This window comes from Chiloscyllium plagiosum, chromosome 22, assembly GCF_004010195.1.
Source record: "Chiloscyllium plagiosum isolate BGI_BamShark_2017 chromosome 22, ASM401019v2, whole genome shotgun sequence".
Classification (NCBI taxonomy): Eukaryota; Metazoa; Chordata; class Chondrichthyes; order Orectolobiformes; family Hemiscylliidae; genus Chiloscyllium; species Chiloscyllium plagiosum.
The window spans coordinates 21,942,225-21,965,943 of record NC_057731.1 but is presented as its reverse complement, the minus strand read 5'-3'; the positions used below and the strand labels follow the sequence as shown (position 1 = coordinate 21,965,943).

General features: G+C 38.1%; 1 protein-coding gene across 4 annotated transcripts in view; it reads left to right on the top strand.

Moving 5' to 3' along the window:
- ppp2r2d (protein phosphatase 2, regulatory subunit B, delta) overlaps nucleotides 1–23,719 on the top strand; it is a 59,528-nt gene that overhangs the window by 9,798 nt on the left and 26,011 nt on the right. For 2 of the 4 annotated variants that reach the window (XM_043712587.1, XM_043712590.1), the window contains exon 3: nucleotides 22,295–22,392. In XM_043712587.1, the coding sequence (XP_043568522.1) occupies nucleotides 22,295–22,392 (98 nt within the window). Of the gene's footprint in view, nucleotides 1–8,064; nucleotides 8,250–15,837; nucleotides 16,044–22,294; nucleotides 22,393–23,719 lie in introns of all 4 variants that reach the window. The other 2 variants (XM_043712588.1, XM_043712589.1) reach the window with 2 other exon arrangements.

Below are 23,719 nucleotides of genomic sequence, written 5' to 3'. Positions count from 1 at the left end.
AAAGCTCAAATGGAATTCTTCTACTTGTGTGTCAACTATGACCTTCTCGTTCTAATAGAAAATACAAAATAAACTTGCAACATCCACAGTAGAAGCATTAGTATTGGCTGCCTGATCTGTACTTTAAAGCCAAACAAAACAGCACATTGTATATCAAGATTTGACACTTGCTGTATGAAGTAGCCAACTGTTCAAAATTTGAGTTGGAGGGGAAAAAAATCTCAGCTGCGAGTATTTCCTTTGCAGTTCATAATCTGGGAGGTCATTGGCAAAAGTGAATCCCTGTTTTAGTAGTAAAGTTCCTTAATACCAGTGATGTTGCAGAACCATGTATCTGTTTTTTTAAAAAACATATATCCCAAAGCAGATAGATATTTTAAAGATTCAGCATACAGGTGATCTCATTTGCTACTGCTACATCTTTTAGTTTGCAAAAGTTGCAGTAGTTAATATAATCAGTTGGAAAAAGAAAATACGGCATATGACAACAGTGGGTAAATGACATAATGCTGTTGCATTTGAAAACTTGTTTATTACAGTTTTAACTTTCCACCGACATTTTCAATAATCACAAACTGTTAATCAAATGAATTTTTTTTCTTAAGCTGACTTTGACAGGTTTCCATTTTTCCTAAAGTAATTGGATCTTTTAATGTGATAAACTTCTGCAGTCTTTGATTTAGGTAAGGTATGAACCTCTCCACTAAATGCCAACCTAGCAAATAATTTATGCATGTGTTATCATAGTCAAATCCAACCCTCTACTTGCCTGATCTCCACACACACAGCCTACTATAAGAAATGAATCTTGGCAAGTTCTTTTCTCCTTGATCTAGTTGTCCTGATAATTGTTTTAAATTCCATTCTGTCTTGGCTGTGACCAGCTAACTCAGCATGCACTCTGATTAAGTTTGATAATATTTCTGATCTTTGATTCAGCTACCTATGGATTAAGTCTCTCACCATGGAAAGAGTCTGTGATGGTTGCATGTTTTTTTTAAAAGGCTGTTTAGCCAGATTATTGCATCAAGTCTGATTAAAGTTGTGAATATATTGCTGAGAGGTTTTATGCCATTAAAAATCTGTTATATCTTGTATTAAAGTGACATTAAGACAGCTGCAAATTAATGACTAGCAGAGAATCTTTTGCATATGATTACACTTCAAACTTTCTGTATTCCAGTTTTGAATGCATACACTGGTAAGTAAGTGAATGAGGCAGTTTCGTTTGCTGAAATGGAGCCATAAGTGCACATCTGTTTAAACTTATACATTTGTGTGAATGTTCTTTTGTAATGGCTGTTCATTCAGGTTTGCATTTGAGTGAATTTTGAAATGTGAATTAAGATGATTAGAAAAGTTGTTTATACTTAAAATGTAGGTGACTGCAACTTGTCTCCTATGTTAACAAAAGTACAGAAACTTTGACTTGCATGTGTTACAGTTATCACGTCATAAACTGCTAGTAATCCGAGCTCAGTCCCGAAGTACAGTCTATTAATAATTGTATGGAATATCAGCCATATCAAAGTGTGAAAGTGCCCAGTATACAACAGTTTGTCATAATTTGCTGGGTCTATTTGATTCTGTGCAGGTTTTGATTTAGGGTTAGGGCTTTTCAAAATATTTGTAGTACTTTAATGAATGAGAGAAGATTAATTTTATTTTTCTTTAAACCATGGGAAGACGCATATATTTTCCAATATAAGGACGAACATATTGCATTGTTGTCCTCAGGAACATCACAGACATAATGACTTTGGCAGCTTAAGTCATTTGACTTTACTTGCTGAAGTGTTTATTCTGCACCATATTTAACTTTCTGTCCTGTCTGGCTCAGAGGTTTTCAAACGTTTATTGCTGTTATGCATTTAGTTCCTTGCATCTTGGATTTTCTTAGTTCTTTGGTATTCCGTTAGTGCTTTTGTTCTCTGGGGATCAAAATGTTGTCAATTTCATTTGAGCACTGAACCCCCTTTTCATTAAGATTAAATGTTTTAATCTTAGTACATAAATTTCGTAGGTCCCTCAGGAAACACTGGAAATTCCACAAAATTGTGAGTAAAGATTGCATTTGAATCAGAGATTGACTATGCTTTGTCATAAAATGCTGCTTAATATTATCATTTTGAGTTTTATTTCTGTTCCCTCTACTTTTTTTTGGAATGATTTGTACTTTTGTTGCTATACTCCAATCACAATCCAAAGTGAGGGAAAATAAGGTCTATCTAGTTGGTACTTCAAATATTTTCTTTCTAAGTAAACGGTTACTAAACACACCAGATTAATAGAAATAGGGTACGTTATTTTCAAAGGACTTTATATCCATGAATTGTCTGCATTGGCAAGCCATTGTTTTATTTCATTGCTGTACAGTAAACACACAGGAAAAATGCAGCTCCAAAGGTAAATTGTTTTATTTAATTCTGAAAGAGGTCGAGGAGAATTGGGCCACTCTTGACGGGTAGTTTGCCAGGATATGAATACATCAAGTGATGGTGTAGTGATTGTAACAAGGTCAGCGAGGTGAACCTCATAGGAGTTCCCTGATTAGAGTTAATCTGGTCCAATCAGAGAGCCCTGTGTGGCAGATAGGAGTGTCATACATTCTGACACAGCTGGATCAGAATCAAAGACTGATCATGTCTAAATAAATAGTGACTTGGTGATGGCGTACCAACCTCTGAAGTTATTTCAGTGATAATGATAGTGGGAGCGTGTTCCCGAAGAAACTCGCTCGCAACAGTCATCTTTGAGTTGGGATAAGCATTTCTCGCATCATGCTGTTACTTGGGAAGCATGTCTTATTCAACCCTGCCCTGGAAGACTGGGCCCAATATATAGAAAGAATGTTATTTTTTCTGGGCACACAACATTGGAGTCGATGAAAAGCATCAAGTGATTCTGACAGCTTGTGGATTTGCAGCTTTTTTCATTTATTAGGAGCCTACCTTTTCCTGAGGCACCAAATACTAAAACCTTGCAAGAGTTGACAGATTTCGTTAAGGAATATTATGACCCCAAGCTGTCTCTAATTCTGAAACGCTATTGTTTTCACTCACCAACTTGAGAACCAGGGGAATTTATCAGAATTGCTGACTGGGTTAAAGACAACTGTGACTTTGGTTTAACCATTAAAGAGATGTTGCGGGACTGCTTAGTATGTGGGATTGATGATGTGATCATGCAAAAGTGCCTACTAGCTGAAGTCCAGTTGGACTTCAAACACGTTGTGCAACTGACTTTATTATTGGTAAATTTGGCAAGTGGAACATATGAGTTGCAGGGTATTCTAATGGAAGGGAACACCTTTGTCAGTCCGGCTGATCTTGGGAAACACCACTTGAGTGAAGGCAATTGCACAGCCTCTCTCAGGGCGTGTCCTGAACAGAGGGACTCTAGGTCAGCCCAGAGCAAAATCCCAAAACAAAGCCAAGCCTCAGCCAAACGGTTATGATTTTCTTCCAAGGTCTGAGCCAGCAAGCCATTGTAGTTGCTGTTATTATGTGGACTTGAGATAGCAATAGAGTCCTACTAAGCCTAAATCGAGTAAGAAGGACTCATAAGTCAGTATCCAGGAGAGTACATATCCTGGAAAGTCCACATACATCTGGTTTGGAATAGTTAAATTGCTTAGTAACATCCAAATCAGAACCAGTTTGGCTACCTGGTTCTAACAGAGGTTGATACTGGCATGACCTATTGTGATTGAAGAACTAATCTTTAACAAAATTTGTCTGGATTCCAACCCTGAAGTTTGCACAAGACCTTAGCTAGACTGAGAACCTATACTAAGGAACCTTTACTGACTTAACTGTGCGACATCTGTTCCGATCTCTTAAAAGGAACAGCTGGTTCAGTTACCACTTATCATAACACACTCAGACCCAACCTTGATGTGGCACGATTGGTTGAGAGAGATTCACCTAGATTAGCACAGCATTTTTCGATTTAGAAAATGGCTGCTTGAGTGAAGTCCTATTTTGATTTCCACAAGGTCAAGGGACTTATCAAAGGAGCCAAGGCCACCATGCATGTTGACCTGGAAGCAATTCTACAAACTGCCCAGTGCCGCTTGCCTTGAGCAAAAGTTGAGGCAGAAATCAGAAGGCTGGAAAGCTAAGGAATCATCAAACCAATCCAGTTTGCAGAATGGGCAGCACTGCTCATATCAGTTTTGAAGTCCATTGGGTCAGTTCACCTTTGTGGGAGCATTAAACAAATGGTAAACTATTTCTTGCAGCTGGATAAATACCTAAACCCTCACATGGAGGAGCTATACACAAACCCAGCAGTGGGGTTAACCCTCACAAAGCTGGACATGAGCTATGCATACTTGCAGTTGTGGTTCGATGATTCCCAGATGAATGTTACAATTAATACCCATAAGGGTTGTGCCAATATACAAGAATGCCACTTGGGTTATCGTCAGCCAGTGCAACTTTCAGCAGACAATGGTGAACATTTTGCAAGGTCTACACCAAGTCTCCACCTACCTAAATGACATGCTGATAACCGGGAAGACCAATAAGGAGCATTTAGAACTTGGATAATCCTTAGGCGTATGCATGCCTGGAATAAACAACTAAGAAGGTAAAATGAATTGCAGGTCCCCCAACTGTCCACTTGGGCTACAGGGTCGACAAGAGCAGGTTACACCTGTTGGAAGTTTAAAGTGAGGGCAGTCAAAGGTGCCCCAGCTCCCAGAGCTCAAGTCTTGTCTTGGGCTGGTGTGTTATTATGGAATGTTAAATAACCTGGCCTCCTTCCTGGCACTCTTACATCTGTAATTGAAATGACCTTGTAGCCAAGCCTTTAGGGAAGTGATGAAACAGCTATCATCCTCTGAGGTGTTGGCACACTGTGATCCCAAGCAAGATCTAGTATTGGCATACAATGACTCCCCATATAGAATTAACTCTTAGGTGGCCCAACGGAAAGGAGCACCAATAACTTATGCAGCCAGGACTTTGGCTAATTCAAAGCGTAAATACGATCAGATAGAGAAGGAAGTTTTGGCAGTCATATTAGGAGTCAGGAAGTTCCACCAATATTTTACAGACGTAAATTTGTAATATAACATATCACAATACCCTGCCAGTTCTCCTTAAAATGATAAGGCTGTATAGCCAACAGCTCCAGGCTAAGTGCATAAAGTTACAAGTTGGAGCACTCTCCAGGAGTCCAAGTAGTAAATGTGGATGCATTGAGCTGCCTCCCACTGGCAGAAACACCACCAGTAGTATTACCATGCAAAGAGACCATATAGTTTTACATTTTCTGGACACATTTGCAATCATAGCTGACAGTATCAGTCTTTGGACCTGGCAAAACACTCAGCTGATGGTGATGGGGGAAACCAGAAGGCCGCCACCACCAGAACTGAAACTTTTCTGGACCCAGAGAGACCAAACAATAGTACAGGATGGCATAATATTATGGGAAGCAAAAGAGATCGTCCTGAGCAAAGGTTGCCACCAGATACTGCCTGAGCTCCACCAGGGTCATCCAGGGGTCTCCAAAATGAAAATGTTGGTTGTCTGTTGGCCAGGCTTGGATGCAGATTTAGCTGCTTTGGTGCAGTGCCCAAGGTACTAACAAGGACAAAAATCACCACTAGTAGCTCTCCCACGTCAGTAGGACTGGCCAGGTAAACCCTGGACTCAGTTACTTGTCAACCGTGCAGGAGAGTCAATGTTTTGGGCAAAATTCCTGAAATGTTGACGTTCCTCCTTAGATGCTGCCTGACCTGTGCTTTTCCAGCACCACACTCTCTCAACTCTAATCTTCAGCATCTGCAGTCCTCACTTTCGCCTACTTGTCAACTGTGCAAGTGGCACTATTAGTTTCTAAGCCAAGGAAAAGGAAAAACACCTCCGTAGCAGTCTTCAGATTGCTCCTGCTGCTGTTTGTTTCAGATATCCATCAGCCTACAAACAAGGAGTGTCCCATGTATCTCTGAGTGAAAAGACAAGAAAAAACTGTTTACAAACTCTTTAAAAAAGAAACTCTGATATGACAAAAGATCTAGAACAACCTGAATGGCAATTGAATCAAAGATCATCCATTTCTCTACAGACAATATCTTGTCATCTTTGCTCACATCAAAAGAACTGCGAAATAACACTGTCCTTTTTTTGGTGTGTTTTCCTTTTCTGTTTCTCAGCCCATAATATTGTGTCGGAAATGTTTGTCTTATTTGTGAATGGGAGTATGTTTGAGGTTTTAAAGGCCTATTAAGTCAAATAGTGAATTCATAATTTTTTTTGGCAATTTGCGAAAGAATGTGTATTTACAATGAATAGGCAATTCTTGTTTATAATGGAACCTGGTTTGAATTACATTTTTGTCTTGAAATGTAGTCAATCAGGAATTGTTTATTTGTGGTTTAATTAGTTAGTTACACACTTGTGGAATTGTAGGCTTCAGTTATTGCTGCACTCTTCCCAATTGAGTCATTTCCCCCATCACCTTTCCTTGCAAATGCATATGTAACACTTGCCTTTTCACCTACTCTGGTCACCCAAGTCCCCAAATGCACTGTACAGGTCAGGTGCCAATTTATGTATTTCTTTCAATTTAATCTACTTTATCTACTATTGCAAATATAGTTTCTGCTACACTGGGGAGACCAAATGGAGCTTTGCTGATCGCTTTGCAAAACATTGTCGTTCTGAGTGCAGATGTGATTCTGAGCTTTATGGTGGCCTGTTCTAATTCTTCAACTTGCTCACAGTGCTGCTGTTTCAGTCCTCTGCATACTGTGAGGCTCAATGTAAACTTCAAGGACTGCACGCCGTTTTTCAGACGCATGTATAGCCTTCTGCATTCAGTACTGCGTTCATCAATGTCAGACTGTAAACTTCCGTCCCTGTCTGTTTCCTTTGCTTGTTTTGTATTTTATTTCTTTCAGTTAGTAGCGCACTTGCTCTAGACGTGTCTTGATACATTTTTATTCTTGACCCATCACCATTCCTTTTGATCCTAGAGGATTAAACTTTTTCTGTCATTTGAATTGCTCTGTCTTCCTTGATATCACACGTTAACAACTTTCTTTTCTTTGTTCCACCCATCCTCTAAGCTCAAAATCTATTGCATCTCTAAGTTCTTCCCAGCTCTAACGAATGTCACAAACTTGAACCATTTAACTACTGATTTATTTCTCTTTCTCTCCCTCTCCCCCTCCCTCTCTCTCCACAAATGCTGCCTAACTGCAGGTTTTTGAGTATTTTTCTGTGTTTAACCCTGTGGCTAGATGGTTGTGTGTGAGAGAATGATTTTAGAAGTTGGGGGACACAATTCACATTAAGGCATGAAACGTAAACTTTTAATGTGTGAGTTCTCAGTGACTGTTTCCATCTCTTTTCAATAATCACAAAATATGAAAGATGTATTTTGTAATTAAATTTTTAAGTATCATCATATTTGAAACAATATTCATTTTTCCAACTGAAGACTTAATGAGTAACTTGGGATAAATTCATTGACTTAAAAGCAATATAATTTGTGATGCATACTTCCTATTTATTTCTGTTTTAATGCATTTTTTATAACTGCTTAGTTGAAAGTCCATCAGCACCATTCTTGAATGTGCTTAAAAATATTTTTTTCATTACATTTAACTAAGCCTATAAGCAGACCCACACTTCAGGAATTGTTTTCATTGTATTTGCATTATCAAAGTTAACAAAATGCATGGAAAATTATAAGTGAAGTAATAATGCAAGAGAAACTTTTGAGAGTTAGGGTGTTAGTGGGAAAAGTTTTATATATCTGGCCTTTTCTGTTACAAAAGATCTTGTGTTCCAAGGACTTCCAAAGCTTGTCTTTTGTACATTGATTTTTTTTTCTTTCAGGAATACTGATATTTCTATTACACTGAACTAAATTTTTATGGTCATTAGATCTGTATACAAAGGATGACTAAACAATGTATTAACTTCAGTTCTTTTGGGCATGTTTCAGTTAAGTGTGTTTAATGTCGTATATGTTGTAGTCAATCTCCTGTGGCATTGTTCACGGGTTGTCTTGGGCCTTGACCGCGGTTTTTGGTTTTTACTGCAGCCCAACTGAAGTCCTAGAACTCCTCTTCCCTGAAGAGTACCCATGCTCAGATGCCCTCAAATACTTCCTGAGTGGTCCTGAAGTCTTAACAATTCGGAAGAAGAAACTGACAGACATTCAAAGAATAAAATTGACACATTTTCATGAAAAGCAGTTACTTGCATCTTAAGCAAGTTTTGTAAATGGTAGGTAATTGGTATTATAAATATTTGAGGCTTATATCTTTTAGTATTGGTTTGGTGTGTAATGTTGTTGCCTTGTTCATGGATGCAGAAAACCTACTGAATCAAAGTGAATGGTGAACTCTGGTATTCAAGATGGCTGTAAATGTCAAAAACACATTCTGGTTTCTCCTATGAATGGACCACAGCTATAGCTTGTCCTCAACTACTTTGCATAAAGCCTTTTAAGCCAATAAGCATTGTAAAACATTGCCACTTTTGAAACAATTGAATCATTCAAACCCTTTATTATAAAAGGACCTTTTGTACACTGGAACATTAGAGAATTAAAGTTTTTTTTAAAGGATATTAATAAATGTTTGTTACAGTGGACTTCATAATGATTCAGTGCTCAGCCGGTTTCAAAAGCAAAAGATCATGTGGGAAATCTTCATCTCCAGTTGAAGACCATTTCTAACTGTGTGTGTCATTTAGGGAATTCCAGCATGCAATCTCCATATTGGCCTGTTGATACCAAATGTGTCTTTGTCATGGTTTGAGAGCTTTCTCCTCCAGAGACTCATTGAATTCACACTTTTTAAATCTAAGTTTATTATATACTTTATTTTATCATAAGCACTCATAGACTACACTTAAGTTCACCAGTACAGCTAATGTACATTTTCTTCAAAACAGTCAGCTGCAAATTTTTGGCTGCAAATTCAATTCCACACCGAATTGCCAAATTAATATTTTTAAATGTACAGTTATTTTAAGATTCTGAAATATTTGAGCTGTAAATATTCATGAATATTTCTTCATTTGAAGACCATGAATGACTAAATTCTAATTGCATAGTTGAGAGGAATGTTTTGTCTGTTTTTGAAATTAAAGGTTGTTTAATTGCATATTTCCATTTTAATGAATAAAGATTCATAGCACAGAATTTTCTGATGTACTTTGTTACGTGCTAAATTATTTCAAGATTAAACTAACTAAAAATAACCATTGAAAGCACAGAGCAGGTCAATCTGCATGTGTTGGTTATTATAACTTTTTCCAGTATTTGTCATTTTGCAACAAAAGACAAACTTCTCAAGGAGGCTACCCAATGTACAAAAGGAGCTTTGAATGGGTTAGAGGAGGTTGCTGGCAGATGAGAATTTGGTGGTGAAGAATGGTATCACATGGTCCGAAAGTAGCTAAGGCCATTTTAGTATCACTTTGTCTGATACCGCTTCTTCTGTGATCGAGGTGTGTTATTTTGGCACTGAGATCCCAGTATGCCACTAAAGGATCCTTCCCCTCGCCTTTGTTGTATGATTTAGAGCTTTACCTAAACTGGTTTCTTAACACTGAATTTTCAGAAAGGATTTTGGCATTTCGACCATCTAATTATTTAATGTATTAGAAGTGAAAAAAAAAATTAGTTTGGCTTTTGCAAATATTTAGTTCCTGAGAGTCGCAGCCAGGAAAGATACAAGACAGATAATAAAAGCAACAGGTAAATCCAACAGCTATCACAGAAGTCTTGCAGCACCAAAGGAAACCATTTAGTCCACTGTGTTGTACCAGCTTTTCAAGTGTCCTCTTCATGTCACTGTCCTGATTTTTCTGAAGATAATTGTCCAATGCCCTCTTGAATGTCTCAATTGAACTTCCCCTCCTCCATGTGTGTTATGGCTGTAATATTACTGATTAGAGAGTATTCAAAGTATGCAATTCATGCTACTGTGCCACTACATTAGAGATTCAAGCTTGCGAAGAGTACTAAATGAGAACTGTAAATCAGGCCCTAAGATAGACACTTCACAGTTGTAAATCAATAAACAATGCGAAGGGACTTGTGGTTTGCTCTTATTTTGTGGGTGGGAAGTCCAGAAGGCTGGGTGGGATGGGAGTGGATAAGGGATTGACCATATTGATCATGAAATCAGGAATTTAATCTAAGGTTTGGGAGCATTAAGGATGAGCACTGGAATCAGAAGGGAAAATCTGGATTCAGGAAGGACACTGAAATGAAATGTGAGAAAATAACTTAAACTCATGAGTTTTTGTGATAGGCAATGACCATCTCCAATAAGAAACAACCTAACTAATAGCTGTTGACATTCTGTCATGCTATCATCACTGAATCTCCCACTATCAACATCCTAAGGGATTACAATTGACCAGAAACTCAACTGGACTCCCCACAAACACTGGCTACAAGAGCAAGTCAGAGGCTAGGAATACTGCAGAAAGTAACTCATCTCCTGACTCCCCAAACTCTGTCCATCATTTACAAGGCACAAGTCAGGACTGTGATGAATGTTCCCCACTTATCTGGGTGGGCGCGTTCCCAGCAACACTCCACTAGCTTGATATCATCCAGAACAAAGCAGCTTGCTTGATTGGTAATACATGCACTCCTTCCAACACTGATGCTCATTAGCAGCAGTGTGTAGTATCTACAAGATGCACTGCAGAAATTCACCAAAGATCCTTGGACAACATCTTCCAAACCTTACGACTACATCCATCTAGAAGAATAAGGGCAGCAGATATAAGGAACACCACTACCTGCAAGCTCTCCTCCAAGTCACTCACGATCCTGACTCGGAAATATATTGCCATTTCATTTCTGTCGCTGGGTCAAAATCCTTGAATTCCTTCCCTAAGGCAGTGTATCAGCCCGTAGCATGTGGACTGCAGCAGTTGAAGAAAACAGTGTGACACCATCTTCTCAAGGGCTACTAGGGATGAGCAATAAATGCTGGCAAGTCAACAATGCCCATATCCACAAATGAAAAACAAAATTCCTTCGCCTGTTTTAAATCAAAATACAAATTTGGCACTTGAGCGGACTTTTACTTCATCCACCATGTTTTGTGGTTTTACAGTATGATAAAAGATCTACTGTGTCCATGTTAGCCATTGCACATCTTCTGTCATCAAATTTTCTAGCGCTTGACCTGTAACCTTGTATGCTCTCCCACCCTTTTTAGACAGGGTTTCAGAGGATGAAAATCTTTTTCCTTAAATCTTTTGCTCTTTGCCTTAAAACTCTGCCCTTTAGTTTTGGCCCCTCTACTAAGGGGAATGATTTCTCCCTATCAGTGCCTTCATAACCTTGTATGCTTCATTCAGGTGCTACTCCCTTGGCCGCCTCTACTCGAGGGAAAGCATCTTCAACATATCTAGTCCTTCATAGCTGAATCGCTCCTCTGTCTGCAGAGTATGTTGATCACAAAAGTTAATTAAATGCAGAGACAGGCACAGTGGCAGTTATAAGTATTGTTAGAGTGAGTTTATGGAATGGTAGGGTTGAGATGAAAGGGAAAATGAGGAAGCTTATTCAGCAGAGACAAGTGAAGCAAGAGACTACCAATGAAGAAGTCAGATAATGAAACCAGGGTCTAATGCTGGTGTTCATTCAAATTTTTGTATGGGTAATATGCTATCTCCTGACTTCAATCACAACTATGGATGCCTGGCACTACCCCACAATATTTTGTTGGATATGTCCTCCTTCTGTTAGTGTTAAATGAACAATGACTATACAAATAACAGGTAGTCTTTGAAGGACTCTTCTCGTCACTGTATCCTCTCTCCTTAAAAGTAGTTCCATCTTTCTCACTCACTTACTACCCCAATCTCTCTCCTTTCCTGACAACCGCCTCCCTTGAAGAATTTTTCTTTTTTCACCCTTTTCCTGTCCTCCCCCAACTTCCAAAACAATGATTTTTTTTTCAGATTTCCTCCCTATCTATTATTCTTGCCTGTTTTATCTTGCTCACTTTTAATTCTGCCTGATGTGCATGTTACATTTCATCTCAATTCTTCATGTTTTGTGCCAAAGGAGATTAATTTTAATATATTAAAAATTTGAATACTACTGTATTTCAGAAGTGGGTTGAAATTGGATATTCTTATTTATAGGATTATATGATGTGCTGTTTTACTGCTTTGCTTGCACTAATAAGTCACACATTTAAAAACCTGAGTCCTTTGGCATTTTGAAGAAAGTGTGGCTGAGGAAATGCCTTTTTGTGGGAACACAAACCCTATCATCGAGTTGCTAAATGTTGAGTTTCAGATGTTCAGGCTCAAAGGGCCAAGGGATACGCTCCTATTCTTTGTACCTCCCAGAATAATGTGTATTTGTAACAATAAATTTCTCTGATCTGTATTAATGACTCTAACTTTGAATAGTTATCTTTGTTTGAAGTGTCAAAGCATTATTTTTCAACTTAAAAGTCTAAGCAGAGCATTTATTTGTACTATAATTACATAGAAGTCCCAACCCAAGGCATTCTTTGACCTAATTACTTTGTATTAATGTTTAGCCTCCATATGAGCAGCAGTCTTATTCAAAGCAGTATCTATGCATCCTTTTTTTTTCTGTGCAGTTGAATACAAATTGTGGGTATATCTAATCATTAAGTCAAGTTGTGTACACCACAGCCTTTGTGGTGGGGTCATTGCATTGATGGAGGCAGATATGGACAGTTGGAATTCCTTGCTGTTTGTACTAAATCTTTTGAATTACTCTTTTATTTATGCCTTTATAGCTCCCTTGATCATTGGAAGCAATCTGTTCTACCTAACCGCTATTGATGATAAATATTTAAAAGATCTCATTCAAAATTCATCTCCAAAAACCACTCCAATTTTTCTTGTCTTTTTTTTGTATTGATATTTCTTTGCACCTAACAGCATTCTTGTTTGTTGCTTAAGATGTATAATTGAAACGTGATGTCCTTTGTAATTTTCCGAAGGTTTTAGATTAGAATATTTTTATTACGTGTTTTGAAAATTCTGCTTCTGTAAAACAAAAGGAAAATCATAAAATTTCATGGGGACTGTGCATAGCAGTGCTCTGATAGCACTGGGTTCTCCTTCTGGATTTGGCTGAACAACCACAAAGCCTTGTTGGACAGTTGAATATCTGCTCACACTTAGGCACATTGTATGCTACTAATAAACGCTGGAAAATTAAGGTGTGTTCCCAGATGAACTCTAAATGTGTTCACCAACACACACTCACTCTCACTCTCTCTCTCTCTTTTTGTGTTCACCAACACACTCTCACTCTCTCTCTCTCTCTCTTTTTTTCTCTCTCTCTCTCTCTCCCTCTCTCCCTCTCTCCCTCTAGCAAAATAAAGATAGGTTTACCTACTATAGCATAGAGAAATGTATGCTACAAGTGTTACAGGTTGGTTGACATTGAAGCTTTGTGGTAGAGGTCTCAAGATGCTGGTTAACCCCCAATGTAAATAATTAGAACGTTGTTGGTCTTCAGAGGACAAAGTAGACCTGTAACGGTCAGTTGCAAAGGAGAACATGCCAGAAGCATTCAGCAAGCTTGGCAGTATTGTTGGAGAGAGAAAATCTCTCAAGTTTCAGTTAATTCTGTTTGTCTTTCCACAAACTCTGCCAGGCATATTGAGTACTTCAAACGTTCTTTTGTTTGTATGTGATTTCCAACTTCTTAGTAGTTTTTTGTAAAAAAAAATTAGTTCTATAATGATGGGGAATAGGCTTCACGATTAGTTACTTTGGATGGAATTAAGAAATGTCGTGCTGGAAAAGCATAGCAGGTCAGGCAGCATTCGAGGAGAGGAGAATTGACAGTTTGGGCAGGTGCCCTTCCTCAGGAATGAAGCCCTGACGAAGGGCTTATGCCCAGGATGTCGATTCTCCTGCACCTCAGATGCTGCCTGACCTGCTGATCTGAAAAGCACCTACTTTTCAAGCACCATACTCTCAACTCTGATCTCTAGCATCTGCAGTCCTCACTTTCTCCTGGAAGAAAGAAAAAGTAGTCCTGGGGGGCTGGTATAGATGTTGCCACCAAAACCTCAAACAGGAGAATAACTACTTTGTGAAGGAAAGCATATATGTGCATGTAGGGCCTTAAAGGTAAAATCACCATTTTCCAGGCAACCATAGGGCTCTGCTCTGTCAGAGAGATAACTGATAATGGTTTAACTTGAGGGTCACCACAACTCTGAGGGGAGAGGTTGGGAAGGAGAGTCCTTCATGGTAACCTCAGCTGAATTGAACCCATGCTGGTTGGCATCTCTCTGCATTGCAACTAACTTTGCCAAACTGACCCCGATTGACAGGAGAGGAAGATCATATCAGAGATGGATACTGGGAAACAGAGGTAAATTGGGGTGAGTGGGGAAAGAAGTTGTTACAGATAATTTACTGGCTACACTTAGCTGGCTAAGAATGGAGCCAGCTAAACACAGCCCTTCCCAGCTGAAAGATTGTGGAGAGGCTTTGAAGCAGGATGATGTAGTCGCTCATTTGAAGGCTGCACACAGGTTGAGGAGGAAAGTCATGTTATTTGTGTTGTGTTCCCATATGATGTAATTTTGAGATTTTGTTGTTTCAGTACTGTGGTAGGAAGGGGAGACTTGTTTTAAGCAATTCAAGCATAACATTCTCGAAGGATGGTCATCAATTTATGAGGAGACAAAATGTTCGAATGCAGTGGAGAGGAGCAAGATTCCTGCCAAATGTGCTTTGTATCATTGCTTCTTGTCAGTGAAAAGTAATTAATCAACACAAGTAAATATTGAAAACAAATTTCATGTAATGGACAGTGCTGTTGAATAGCAGAGAAGAAAGTGAGATCTGTGAGTGAGTAAGTAAAAACAAAAGACTTGACACTACAGCTGGCAACTTCGAAATTGCTCAAAATAGATGTTGCTTTTTACTTTATTGGTTGATGTAAGTGTTTCAAGTGTATATATTTTGAGTGGTGTACTGTACCTCCTAATAGCTGGGGGGGGACTGAAAAAGATGCTTAGCTACTGAACAGTGTTCTATTTTCCTTTTGTATTTCCACTCTTCCTTCCCATCCCCACTCTGAACCCAATCACCCATCACTGCCATGTTCACATATGCACACACTTTATAAGCGAAGTCAGAAAATGTGAGCGGATTATGTGATCATGCGCTAGTTTTGATATCTGATTTCTCTTCAAAAAGATAATAAATATTGAAAGGAAAATATAACTATCATTTTGACTGCAGACTTCAACAGAAGTTGTAAAATGCACATATAAGCACTGTAGTTAAATTTAAAAATGGAAAATTTAAATCATTTGACTTATCAGTTGTGCATTTGTGAAATGGACTGTGGTTGGCTGAAGGATAATTTACTGAGCACCTGACCTTGGTTGCTTACCATGTCCTGAGAGCAAACACGCTGCAGTATTCCCAAAAAAATGCTTATGCTTAGTATCTTTTGATTGGACACTGTCATGCTGCTGAGTTGAATTGGAAAATCAGTGCTGCACTTTAAATACTAATAGCTTGCAAGATGAAGCAAAATTTAGGTTTCATTTTGGATTATTGTCAAACGCAGTTGAATTTTGCTTAATTCATAAGAATTTGTTCTAATGCCAAGCTAGGATTTGATTGTTTATCAAGGTGACAGTTGCATTGGTTTTATTTTAAATTGTTGGCAATGAAATGGACAGCTCTTAATACAATGTGTTAACAGCAACTTAAGAATAGCGTATGAGGCCTGCGCTGTCATGTTTAAATGCAGAGTCCATCCGTCTCGTGCCTATTCTTTCTGATCTAAAACATTTGACTGTTCTATGCAATGCAGGCATCTGGAAAATCTATAGCAAAAGGAAATCTTGTAAAAGACGAGGGTGCTCAGCCATTTGGATTGTGGAAGTGTCAAATGAGGAAATTAAAGCTGCATTTGCATACTGCAGAAGATGAAATGCTTTCCTTGCAATTTCTCTCAGGTGTTTAAGACTTCTACCTCTGGTACTAATTCACTGATGTCAACATCATCTTTTGATCAAGGTATGAAATATATACCAAGGATTCAAATCCTAGCATCTTGAGAATTCATAACTATATGTTAAGATTTTGTGCGGATTTTTAAACTTCCATTCCCATAGGTTCTGCAGCATGCTGCTTCCCCAAATTGCATATCAAAGGGGAAGTCTGCAGAAGAGAATCTCATTCAGCTGTATTATTACAATTTAAACTTTACTTGGATCGTGTTTTTGGTAGTTAATATTTTCATGATTTTTCACTTGCTTTTGAGTTGCATGGGTTTACCTCTTTTCAATATATGTTGTAAATGCTAAATGTTGTGCTCTCAATTGAGAGACTTCGTATATATGACCTATTTCTCTTACTGCAAAACAAATTGCTTTATTAATTATTTAAGATATACTTCTCACCAGAAAATGACATATAAATTAATTTCAATTCCTTAACTTCACCATTTTGGCAGTTTGATTTTTATTTTAACTACTGCTTTTGATCATTTGAAGTAGCGACAATCCTCTTTATTCTTTTAATAAGCATTAATGTAGATAATATTACTTGGATTACTTGGTGAATTTTAGTGCCAGTAGCTATAAGTTTATCAATTTTCTTGTATCAATTCCTACTGTAAGTAAGAGTTTACCAGGGATATGTAGTACAAAGTAGATATCATTGGCTTTTGGCAAGTAAAGATTACTAGCAACAAATATGTAAACAAAATATTGTGATCAGGCTTGTATGCACTCGATACACTTGGAGTATGTTGAAATGTCTGTATAAGGTAATGAAAATGCATGCAGGTGCTTCGCATTCATCAGGTCTTTTGAGAATAAAATGTCTATGAATTGCATGCATTTTAAATTTATCTTCTCACTTTACCAAAAGGCTTCAGCTTCTATCTAAGCATCAAATTTGGAAAATTATTTGAACGAAGTGATGAAAAAATAATTCTGTTATTGCCAGTATTATAAACCTGCATGTTTAATCTCCATTTAAACTCCTTGCATTCTGCTTCACAGCTGTCAGTAAGTGTGAGTCTGGAGCTTGCTCTCCTGTGATACTTTAAATGTTGCTTACTGGATTCCATTGTTTTGATGAACAATATTGCAGAAGGAAATTTTTGCTTGCCTATAAATTATAGCCCTGAAATTGAATGCAGGATGTTCACAACTGAGGCAAGCCAATACATGCATATATATTTATTGTGAATCATTAAACTGGTCTTTGTTTTTATTAATATTTTGTTTCAAATTTGAGCAGTATGGGGAGGAGTTTTTTGTGCCCATCCAGAGCTTTTAGGAGGGAGGGTGGACAGGAGGAAAAAAATAAGGTCCCTGACAGCTGATTAATGTTTTGCTATTAGGTTAGTGCATTCTTCAAGCAGGACATTTTCCCAACCTCATAGTTAGAATCCTGATTCGCATTTGTTACTATGTCATGAATACTCATGAACACCCAATCTGCTGCGGTTGTGTTTATGGGTGTCATTTTGTTTGCCAAGAACAAAAAGCACGTGGTTCGCAAATTTGATTCTATGTATGAGGCTTGTAGCTGGCAGTGCAGATTTCTTCATTGAAGCTCCAGTGCATACAAACTTCATGGATTTAGCTCCTTCATAACCAAACATTTCTTTGCATATAGTTATTCTAGTCAACCTGCTCAGACATATTATTGGAACAACTCCACATCTGGTGAGACGTGAACCTTGGCCTTCTGGCACAGAGGTAGGAACATCACCACTGCTTGTGTTAGGAGTGAAGCCCTCCATGTTGATCAGCTCCTTAGAAGTGTCAGTCATGTACAGGCTAGCTGGTTGTTAAATCACTCTGTGCTTTAGGGTGATGCCTGAGGCAGCCTTACTGCTGATACAAGCAAACCTGCTAAAGAGGGCTTAACTCAAAACGCCATTTTTGTCTTTTTCCCATACGTTTTTTAAAAGCTATCAGATATGTACATTCTCCTTATTGTAATGAAAAATCAGTAATCTGACGTTGTGAGCTGCTGAGTGTTAAAGTTCCTTTCATGTTTTAAGTGTGAACCTTGGCAGATGTATTGGTAGCTGCGGTGACATAACACAGCAATGATTGATTGTGAATGTAGGTTAGCTCGCTGAGCTGGAAGGTTCGTTTTCAGATTTTCGACATCATATTAGGTAACATCTTAAGTGAGTCTCCGAATGAAGCACTGGTTGTGTAGTCCGCTTTCTGTTTTATATGTTCGAGTTTCCTAGGGTTGGTGATGTCATTTTCGGTGATGTCATTTCCTATGGTGATGTCATTTCTTGTTCTTTTTCTCAGGGTGGTAAATGGGATCCAAATCAACATGTTTGCTGATGGAGTTCCAGTTGGAATGCCATGCTTGTAGGAATTCTCATGCATGTCTCTGTTTGGCTTGTCCTCGGATGGATGTGTTGTCCCAGTCGAAGTGGTATCCTTCCTCATCCATATGGAAGGATACGACAAAGAACAGAAAATGGTGTTACCACAGGAAATGACATTATCAACCCTAGGAAACTCAAACATATAAATAGAAAGCGGGCTACACCACCAGTGCTTCATTTGGAGGCTCACTGAAGATGTTACCTTATATGGTGGCTAAATGTCTGAAAACTAACCTTTCAGCTCAGCAAGCAGACCTACATCCAGAGCCTCAACCTGAGCTACACATCTCCTCAAAACTCACTAATAAATTATACATGAGGCATCTGATGGAGTTGCCTAGCACCATTTTCCCTCTGCACTGGCAACCTTCCAATGTTTACCCACATTGGTGCATACGAAATTGAGTATTAGTAGTACATACCCTTGTAGAACACGGCAGATCATTCACCTTTTTGCAGCTCGAGAGATTAGTTCTCTTGAGCCTGTCATGAATGCTAATAGGGGAAGAACTTGCTTTCACTTCTCGATACGTTGCCAAGACATGGCTAATGCTTGTTGCTGCTTTTCGGGTGATGGGGTGATGAACAAATATTAAGTGATGTTTCTGGATTGCAGAGAATGAAGTGTTTTCAGTTACCTTTTAAACGTGGCAACCAGGTGTTGGAAGTCCAAATGGTCCTGGAGGGCTTCACAACCTCCTGCCCATAAAATTTAGCATTTTACCCACAAATGCACCTGAGAAGGACATAATCGAATGGAAAACCCAACCCACTCACAAGCAGAGGTACATTCTGACTTTAGGCTCATCTCCATGCTTGCTCTTTAAATAAAAAGTTCTGCCCCATGTTTTGAAATGGACCTCAGAAGTGGCTCAAATTATAAGTACATGCTTATGCAAGTGCAGCAAGTTCAAATGATTTTCACCAGTTAGAGACTCCTCTATCTGCATATACCATATTCTGTGAATTTGAATCCAAAACAGGAGTTTGACTTTAGTGTGGTCCCAAATGAGGATTTGAGCGTTCAGTGTTGGGGTCCTATCCATGAAATGAATGCTGTCTGAATATTCATGTGGAATGCTTTCATTATTCATTGTTCATGAACTGGGGTATTTCGATGCTTTTGTTATCATGAAATTCACTCAAGCTTTTTATAGACCTTGTGTATTGCAGTAACAGCATAAAGTAACAGACCAATAATCCAGTTAAATTTCTTACAAATAGCGAACCCCAGTCTCTCAGTAAACAAAATTATGAAATGAGAGAAAACTGAAACTTGGTGGTAGCATTCACATTGAGCTTAAAATACAGGCTGCTATTTCCTGCGATAGGATCATGGAATCCCTAAAGTGTGGAAACAGGCCATTTGCCTCATCAAGTCTATACTGACCCTCCAAAGAGCATTTTACCCAGACCCACCCCCTACATATTCCATGTAACCCTGCAATTCCCATATCTAATGCAGCTAACCTTCAGATGCCAGGACACTGGACAATTTAGCAGAGCCAATCCACCGAACTTGCACATCTTTGGATTGTGGGAGGAAACCAGAGTATCTGGAGGAAACCCAGGCAGTCACAGGGTTTCTGTGACGCAGCAGTGCTAAGCACTGAGCCGCCATGCTGTGGGGTGATCGGAAGGGAAGCAGTGGAATTTCAGTGAGGGAAGTATAGTTGCTTTCTCACTGTTTAATAAAAGTGTTTTGATTAGTTTCTCATTAAATATTCTTAATCCCATAAAGAGTTTTGGAGTTTCTCATTACTGCAGAAAGTGTGTCTTCAGTTAATTTTATTTTAAGACACTTGGATCAGCTTATGATTGTTTTGTTTCTACTACATATCAAGTTGAGACCCTGCTTATGCACAGGAAGATAGCAATGTATTTGCATTCATGTTGAGAGTTGTTATCTGATTAAATGGATTGCTGTTGTGAGTTGTGATCGTAATCTCTGCCATGTAAGTTGTGGTGGAACTACATGTGGAAGTGAGGCTATTTTCATTACTTAAATTACAAAGGCTGTTAGAATCCCCTTCAAGAAAAGGTATTTCCTTCAGGCGAACATTGCAATTTTTCTTTTAAATTCAACTCTCGTGAAAGTATCATTTTCTTTGTGAGCCTATAAAGCATAGTGTATATAACTACAAAATATTCTACCTGATTTGTTTTGAGTGGTCAAATTATTGATCGTGAAGCACAAATATTCAGTTATTTTCTTGTTGGTATGTGTGTGAACGTTTGCAGAAGGGGGCATGAACAGAATTGTGAGAACAGTTTGTCTTGTGAAAGCATTAGTGCACTAAAGACATTTGGTTCATGAGATTAAAATTGAGGACGAGTTGTCACAAATTGAAAGGTAAGGTGTGGTCATTGCACCATTTGATTCATTTTCAGGAGTTAATAGTCTGAATAGGTGAAATCGATCTTTTGGAGAGTATAATCAGTTCGCTGGGTAGTAGGGATTGTAGTAGTGATAAAGAATGGGATTTTAATAATTATTTAAAATGTTACTACATTTTTTGTGAAATTTCATTGTAATTGCAGTTTACTGATTGTTCTGTTGTGGGATCCCACTAGTGAAGGGCAATTAATTAGAGCACATTCTAGGAGTTTATACGATTTATGTTTTTCCAAACATTACATAAGTGTCAATGAGTGATGCAATCCCTATATGATTAAAGAAGTTAAACTTAAATAATCAAATATGTTGAATAAAAATCACTTGTTAATAAAACAGGTAACATAAGCCACCTTTTTTCATTTACTTGATGTTTGACATACTCTTGTGTTTATTGTATTCTACCTATTCTCCTCTCTCGTCTCCCATGCACTCTCACCATCTTCGATGCTTTGAAGCAGCTGACATAGGTGTTAAATGATAAAGGTTAAATGCTAGTTAGAGGTCAGAAAATACTTTCCTGGTCAGTTTTATTTCCTTCAAGCCACAAACTCCAGCCACATTGATTACTCCCTAAATCCCCTGTATCTAGATATTTTCAGATAAGCCTGTTAAGAGATGTTACTGTACACCTCTACTGCGAATGAGACTTGAAACTGGTCTGCTAAATCATAGTAGGGACATGACCACTGAACCACACCACCTTCATCCACCCCCAACTCAATATCTATATCGGGTCATTTGCTCACCCAGTTGTATATTTTCTAATTAATCTGTTCAGAGATATTATTGCATAATTCTGGAGCAGATAGGACTTGAACCCAGACCTCATGGCTCAAAGGTTGTACCCAGTCAATTGCTTATCCAATTATACCCTAATTAATAATTAACCATCACATTTTCTCTAGTTGCATTTGGTTTTTAACCTCCCTACCAGATGGGCCAAATGACCTTGACATGACTGTTCCGTATTTCTAGAGGGATGGTTCATTTTGAGTGCGCCAGTACACTGGGTATAAAAGAAAGCACATGATCTCTCCAATCTGTAAACTATAAATTTTTTAAAATCACTTTCTTATGTAGTGGTTTGTGTAGCTATCTGTAGAATTGTGTATTTTTCTGTCATTAACTAATTCTGCTTGACTCAGTTTGAGTGCCAGGGTGATCCAGCACTTTAGTCATTTAGCTTTGAAGAGCAGTCACTGTCACGTAAAGAAGTTCATTTAATCATTTGCGTATAGCAAGGTTCACAACAGAAATGAGATCAATATTGCAAATCTGTATTTCCTGAAGTTTGTTGAAAAATCAATGTAAATGGAAAATATTGCATATTTATGATTTCCCAAAGTATAAATTTTCTTTTGCTCCTACTAGAAGCTAATCATTTGATATTTTTCATTTGTTTTCAAGCTTCACCTGAAACCACCAAAATTTAAATTTCCTGATTTTCTTGAAAGAAAAAAATTCAGTGCTAAGTTTTTTTTTCCTGTTCTCTTGTTACAGCGGATATCATTTCAACTGTTGAATTCAACTACTCTGGAGACTTGTTAGCGACTGGGGATAAAGGTGGCAGAGTTGTTATCTTTCAACGGGAGCAAGAGGTTGGTACTGAATTTGCACTTGGCACTAAAACCCAATCTTAGTAACTAAAATCAGTAGTTAATGTTGACTAGTAAAGTAAGTGGTTGTATCTTCGGAAAGATGGCGAATGATGTTATTCAGTGTTTTGTGTCATGCTTTGCTGCTTTAACATACATTTTAAGTGTCAGCTTTTGTGTTTGTATAAACTTCCATATTGAATTGTGGTTTCAACTGCAACATTATGTATTACTGAATTCATGATACTCGAAGCATGCTTAGTCAGAATGTTTCAGCTTAAAAAAAAATACTGTGGAGGCTGCTGATATCAGCTGAAGCTTCTGGTGCATTGGCAATGCAAATAATGCTAGTTTGATTCACAAGGCAGAATTGTGAATTTCACAATCAACGGTGGTTGATGGCTTGCGATCCTATCACAGTTTGTACACTAACACTATAAATCTTACCCCTCGTTCTCAGTAGCCCCACGGGGATTATTTGTGATCTCAACTTCTACCACACTAACTTCTGCATTCAGTTGATCATCTTGCATAAATTATGTCAACTCTGAAATGATGCTACTTGTGTCTTCTCTGTTAATGGTATATTAATTCTATCATTAATATTTAATGTTAAGGAGCTATAGCTGGAAGGCATTAAAGAACTTTGAGCTCATATGCGAGATTTCTAAGATTCTGGGTATTAGTTTGGAAGAAGGAAAACTTAATGTTACATTCTTCTCTGGTTTCCTACTTTGGTATCTGGCTGTCAGAAGTTTCACATGATAGCAGCAAAGGTGAAGATTGGAAACTAAGTTTTGTTTTTCATAGAGTCTCAATCTGAGTTAATTGTATGGAGAGTAGTAGTTAGGATGTGACTACCCAGTAATGTTCTCTAAATCTGTACCTAATGACCAGTGGAATATTGAAGTGGAATGTGGTTACAGGTTGCATCTTTACTGAAGAGAATCTAAGCAGTGGTAGACAATGTCCATCAGACTAATTGCAGTGTTAGAAAGGATGGAGAAATTAATGATTGTGGCTTTTCAAGATTATTGAAATGCAGGGTGCCAGTGTTTATGCAACAGAAAGACTTACAGAAGTAATGAGAATGATGGCTTTTGTTTTCCAGATCTGAATGTCATAGCCAATAGCAGGATTGGTGCAGTGGTAGTAGACAAGAAATGCCTGGGAAACAATTAACTGGTGCTTTAGACATGACTCAAAAAAATTATTATACATTGAGCTGTCCAAAGCAAAACAGCAGGGATTTTGAAGTGACAAATCAGCACAGAATATCGAAGTCGAAGGTGCTTATGTTTGATCGAGGAAATTATACTGTTCGCAAGAC